Below are 6510 nucleotides of genomic sequence, written 5' to 3' on the forward strand. Positions count from 1 at the left end.
TCCATAGACATCTGGATCGAGGTGGGTCAGCACTGCTGTTGCTATTAGATTTAACAGCAGTGTTTGATACGGTCAATTATGATCTTATGACCCACCGCCTCTCTGACGTAGGAGTCCAGGGGACGGTCTTGAAATGGTTTTCCTCCTTTCTGCATGGTTGGGGACAAAGAGTGGCGCTGGGTGAGAGGGTCTCTCCGCAGTACCTGCTAGAATGTGGTGTGCTTCAGGGGGCGATCCTCTCACCAATGCTATTTAACATCTATATACGCCCCCTTGCCTAGTTAGTCCGGAATTATGGGCTGGGTTGTCATCAGTATGCTGATGACACTCATTTTTATCTGTTAATGGATGGTCATCCATCCTCCATACCTGGAAATCTGGCTGAGGCTTTGGACGCTGTGGCTGGATGGTTGCGGCAGAGTTAGAGTACCTGGGTCACGGGGGTTTGGAGGTGGGCACCAGGCTAGAAGGGGCACCTCTGTTACTGGCCCAGCCCGTGAAGAGCCTGGGAATAACACTGGATACCTCCATGGAGGCCCAGGTTGTTGCAGTCGCCAGATCTGCATTTTTCCATCTTAGGCAGATCAGGCTACTGAAGCCCTATCTCTTCCCCCCAAGACCTAGCGATGGTGACCCATGCAATGGTCACTTCCAGGCTTGATTACTGTAACTCACTCTACGCAGGCCTACCCTTAAAGCTGATCTGGAAATTGCAGCTGGTACAAAATGTGGTGGCACACCTGCTGACATTGACACCTGTGTGGGCTCACGTTCGGCATGTGCTTTGTCAGTTGCACTGGTTGTCAGTTGAGTACCGGATTTGCTTCAGGGTGTTGGTAATTACCTTCAAAGCCTTATACGGCCTGGCACCAACATACCTAAGGGACCACCTCTTTCCATATAAGCCTCGGAGAGTGTTACACTCTGATAGTCAATATCTCCTGGTGATCCCTAGCTCAAAGGACGTCCACCTAGCTTCGACCAGGGCCAGGACTTTTTCTGTCCTGGCCCCCACCTGGTGGAACATGCTCCCAACTGAGATCAGGATCCTGCGGGATCTTATTCAATTCCACAGGGCCTGCAAGACAGAGCTGTTCCATCCACATATGGCCTCCCCGAGGCTGCAGTCTCCCACCCACTGACAACCGGCCATACCTAGCTATATCAATGGGCCGGATTCTCCCTATGGCAAGCATGATTATTGATTTTATATGTTTTAACGTGTTTTAAATTTTTATTGTATTTATCGAATTGTTGTAACCCGCCCTGAGCCTGTTTACGGGATGGGCGGGATATAAATGCAATAAATAAATAAATAAATCCAATTTGGCATAGTGGTTAAGAGCACGGACTCTAATCTGGGAAAACCGGGTTTGATTCCCCAATCCTCCACATGCAGCTGCTGGTGTGACCTTGGGTCAGTCACATGTTTTCTCAGAGCTGTTCTCTCAAGAGCAGTCCTTGAAAGAGCTCTCTCAGCCCCACCTACCTCACAGGATGTCTGTTGTGGGGAGGGGAAGGAGATTGTAAGATGCTCTGAGACTCCAAGTAAATGGTGGGTTATAAATCCAGTCCTTTCTTCTCTTCTTCTCTTAATCAGAATTTAAATCACACCCTGGGAACCCCAGTCTCGATGCATTCTGTTTTCCTGATTCAAACAGCAGAGCCATTTCATTGTTCAGAGCAGATATATTTGTCCAAATGGTATGCTGTTACTGTTTGCATTCTACAGACCTCTGTTTCTGGCTGTTACTGATGCAAGGTCCATATCTCCCACACTCAAGTCTGAAAAGGCAATGGAACTCCCAAACCCCACTATTCTGTCCATGGGGACACTCATGCTTTGTGCTGGAGTGCTGCTTTCAATTCTGAAGTAAATTCTACCCCAAGTTTGATTGCTAGATGAAAAATTGTCAGTCTTCAGACTGCTGCCAGCAATCAGCATGCCTTAAGCTTTGCAAGTACTAAGTTTTGTGGAGGGGGTTGCTGAGAGCACTATAACCATTAGGATGGCTTAGACTTTGAATTCTCTTTTGTGGGAGATTACAGAAGTTACATCTTCTGCCCTTTTGAGCAATTAGCTTGGATTGGACTTTGCATATACAATGCCCTAGAGTCTGACCCGTAGCTAACATGGGGCCCATGGGGCCCAGCCCCCTAGTTTCTTCTCAGCCCCCTCCCTCCCAGGCTGCCCCCAAAGTGCTCCAACTTGCCACCTGCATTGTACTTTCATTTAATTAGCTGGCGGCCCCCCCAAGGACCCCTCTCCAAAAATTCCCTAGCTACAGGGCTGCATAGAGCCCATCCTCCAAAGTGTCCATTTTCTCCAGGAGAACTGATCTCTATAGACTGAAGATGAGCGGTAATTCTGGAGGATCCCCAAATTCCATCTGGAGACTGGCATACCAATTACAAATAAATATGGGTGGCTAATTTAGAACCCCTTTGGCTAATGGGCTGCATGGTATTAACCATTTTTTTTTTTTTTAAAAAGGGATATGGAATGCTGAAGAAACAAGTTAAGCCAAGAGTCACATGCTGTCTCTTCATCAAGCAAGGAACTGTCTTCATGTTGACACCTCTAGTTTCTTTGTGAATATTTTAGCAGTAACATTAAGTGATATAGCTGTGCAAACTTCACAGGAGCTTGAAAAGCAGGCATATTAAGCAAACAATATTAAGCAATGAATAGTGCTCACCAAATCTGATGGCCAAAAATATTAACTTATTAATTCTACACTTCCTAGTGTTGGGATGATTCACAGACTGTGAAAACTCTACAGTATCTGATATCACTGAAGCAAACAGCATGAGATCATCATTCAAATGAGTTTTTTTAAAAAATATGATGTTTAGCAACAAGGACATCTGGGACTGCAGCACTTTTTTGTTATTGCCACTGAAAGGGAACTTGGGTACTATAATGCAAAGGAACCCAATGTCTAACATATTTTATGAAGCTATTTCAATAACAATAATGTTTATTAACAGCAGAAGGCAATCAGCTCCAGATGAACTGAAGGGAGAAAAAAGGGAGGTGTTGTCACATATATACACTTCTATAGGAGACATTTCAGGCTGGCTGCAAAAACTGCATTTCTTTTTGCTTTGAATTTTCCTCTGGTCCACATACCGGTGAGTACTTGAGAGCAGAAACCATAGTTCTCATTCACACATTACGGAGTACATAGGTTTATTAATTTATCTAAAACATTTGTAGGCTGCCTTTCCACCAAATTTAGGATCCCCAAAGCAGCAAAATAGGTTGGGTTCCAGGTCCTCTGTAACAGTCACATGTGAGTTTCAGGTTCTCCACATGTGTGCACAGTCTGGATCGTGATTGTGGTACTGCTTGGGGTTAGATCTTATGGAAAGTCTTGCCATGTGCAATGGGAGGGACAATTCCAACTACCACCTCATGTTGCTCCTGGAGGGTCCTCTCTGAGCAGCATTTCTGGGGTATTTGAGGCATCAGTTGTAAGGAGAAGACAGGAAGTCACAGTTGCCCACATATAATTTAAATGGGGTCCATCCCACGGAGAATGGGCTTTAATCTTTCTGTCTGCACCATTTTTCCAATCTGCAACAGCCCTGATGATGCACTACTTGGTTAATTAGGGAAACCCACATTTACACTTGTGAGTTTCCCAAAAAAGTCAAATGGCACACCTCAAAACTCTTTCAGCTGTTGGAAGTTCGTTCTCCATGCGCAACACAGTCATGACCCAAATCATGCTGTGCACAGGGGGAAATTGAGGAGAATCTGCAACTCTTGTGTGACTGTTACACAGAACATGGGGTTAGGATCCAGGCCCTATCCTGTGTAGTTGGTAACTGAATTAGCACATTTGTTTCTGTTCTCTTCATTGCCTGTTTGCAACTCTGCCCCAAATATCAGCAGAAGAACACGGAGACAAATGTGGCCTTTAAAATGCCAAGCTGGAGTTCCTACTACCAAATAAATTTACTCAGAGACAACTCACCAGACTTCTATGTCAAATTTATTTTTGGGTAGCACATGTCTCCTCTTGCAGTGTCTGCCAAGGATTCATGAATCAAAGTTAGTACCTTCTCCAGTGAAAAACTAAGTTTCCTAGAACAAAATCTGGAAGAAAAACTGTATTCAAGGCAACCTCATGAGATGAGCTGCTTGGGCAACATATCTGGTGAAATGCCATTGACTTTTAGCCAAAATTTTAGAAACATGAGGAAGATTCTTTTTCTTGATAATAACTTGATAAAGCCGATAGCGGAGAACTAAGGCATGCAGCCCAGATATTTTAGAAAGCACTGTGGTTTCTTCTAGATTTTGCTCCAATTACATATAATAATTGCATTGCTCTGTCTGATGCATCTGCAATCACCTTTGGGCAGGAAGACTATGCCAGTGATTGCTGTTGCATCGGTGCTCTGAGTGGACTTCCTTTTAGTGCTGGTCTAATGCCACAATTTATAAGAGGTAGTCCAGCACTGGAGTACAAGAGGCTGAACACCCATCTGTAAAACAAAGAAGGCTTTTAGACATCCATATATCCATGAAGTATGAATGAAAATTTGTAACTTTCACATTAAAGCAAGCAAATTACAAAATATGTATTTAAACTCCCATATTTGGCAAGATTTATTAAATCACAGTGCAGTTATACTCTGAAAACAAGAACAACACAAGCAAATTAATATTGTGACACAATTAAGTGGTGTTACTTCATAGAAAGCTCACATACAACTGAATGAGTTTTTTAAAAGGACTAGTTATGTGTGTGGGGGGGGAATCCACATAGCTGCACTGTTGTGGAAGTGAAATGAAGAACCAGACTCAAGTCAGAAAGGTAAGAACAGTTATATCTGAACCCAAAATGTAGGGATATTTCTATTTTCAGAAAGGAGAGATTAGTATGTAGAATACAGAAATATTTGGACAAATTCCAATGTTGATGATTTACAGAAAGAAAGATGATTTAAAGAAAGAAAAATGGCAACATCTGATTGCTAAATTACAAGGAGAGCAAATTTATGGATGCTGTAACTGAAGAAGGTAAGAGGATTTTTCATCTTAAGTCTGGAAAACATGTCAATTGCAAAATAATTACCATTGTTTTAAACTCTCTTTGGGCCCTTCAGGTTTGGACTGAGTACAAGAAGAAAATATCTCACTCTAATGTATGCTCTTATGGAATTGGGATGGGCCGTGGTACGGTGGTAGAGCATCTGCTTTCTATGCAGAGGTCCCAGGTTCAGACTCCAGCATCTCCAGTTAAAAGGTAGTAGGTTATATGAAAGATTTTTAGAAGTGACCCTGGAAAGCCACTGCCCACCACAGTAGACAATAAATCTATGGTCTAACTTAGTAGAAGGCACATATGTGACATATATTATTTATCCTTTAATAGAAAATGGTTTTAGTCAATCTTTAAACCACATTGGAAATTAACAGCAAGCATATACAAGTCAGTGAGTACACAGAACAATGCTTTCCTGAGATTCAGTTTACAAAGTCAGTCAGGAATCCTATATAAGCAATGGGACTCTGAAGCAAGAATATAAACAAATGCAAATACAATGTACCCAGACTGTGGAAAATCCGCATTATATTTTGCACATGGTGGTAAGTGCAGTCTTGTCACGATGCCCCATTGCATAAGTAGAATTCCCAACACCCCTCAAATTAACAAGAACTCCTGTACTTTATGGTTCTTTACAGCACCCTAGAATATAACAGTAAATATTTCAAATGTTTAATCCATGCATGCCCATAATCCAAAATGCATGGATTGAAACAGTAAATGAACAGATTGAGCAAGGGCTGTCTATTTAATATCAAAATTCCCTTAAATCAGTCCTCATTTCTGCTTTGGAATGTTGTCTTTCCACTTGCTAGGAAGTTACTTCTCTTTGCGATGACAGAATGTATTCATAGTTCTGTGGATAAATCAGACTGTCGCTCTGCAGCCTGCTTCCCTTCTTCGGGTTGTTTGGGTTTGCACTGAGTAGAAAAGAAAAAGAATACTGCATGTGAACATGTTGTTTCCCCCGTTCTTGCAGTAAATATACATAACAAGGAACCGCACATAACAAATTCAATCTGTGCTAAAACACAGCAGTTACTATTAGGCCTGGGATCTATATGAAAAAAATTCTGCTGCTTTTGCCCATGCTAAAATTTAACTTCTTCATAACATTATTTCGGTTCTACTTTTAGCAATGTTGTGAATGCATGGTATCCTTATACTATTTTCCAGAGGGGTTTTTTTTTGTGTGCGGATACTTATTTCCACCAACAGGGGGCTCACTCTCCCCCAACAGCTTTTCCTACATAGTCAGTAGACTTCCTGGGTTAGTAGAAAAATCCAAAAACTAAAAAAAATCCCTTCAGGAACGTCTGAATTCCCCCAAAAACCTTTTGAAATGGCCTCTGCAGGGATTTGCTTCAGGCATCAACGGTGAAAGATTAGAATGTTGGGGGGGGGGCTTCTAACTGGCTCTGTCAGAAAAAAGGGGGGGGAAGGGCCC

The 6510-nt window shown here is 42.4% G+C and overlaps 1 protein-coding gene across 1 annotated transcript in view; it reads right to left on the bottom strand.

Moving 5' to 3' along the window:
* Nucleotides 1-5568: 5568 nt before the first annotated feature.
* DOCK2 (dedicator of cytokinesis 2) overlaps nt 5569-6510 on the bottom strand; it is a 556464-nt gene continuing 555522 nt past the window's right edge. The window contains exon 52 of the mRNA XM_015429463.1: nt 5569-5983. Coding sequence (XP_015284949.1) covers nt 5912-5983 — 72 coding nt within the window. The 3' untranslated portion in view covers nt 5569-5911. The remainder of the gene's footprint in view (nt 5984-6510) is intronic.

Source organism: Gekko japonicus, unplaced genomic scaffold (genome assembly GCF_001447785.1).
Source record: "Gekko japonicus isolate JY-2015 unplaced genomic scaffold, Gekko_japonicus_V1.1 scaffold212, whole genome shotgun sequence".
Taxonomy (NCBI): Eukaryota; Metazoa; Chordata; class Lepidosauria; order Squamata; family Gekkonidae; genus Gekko; species Gekko japonicus.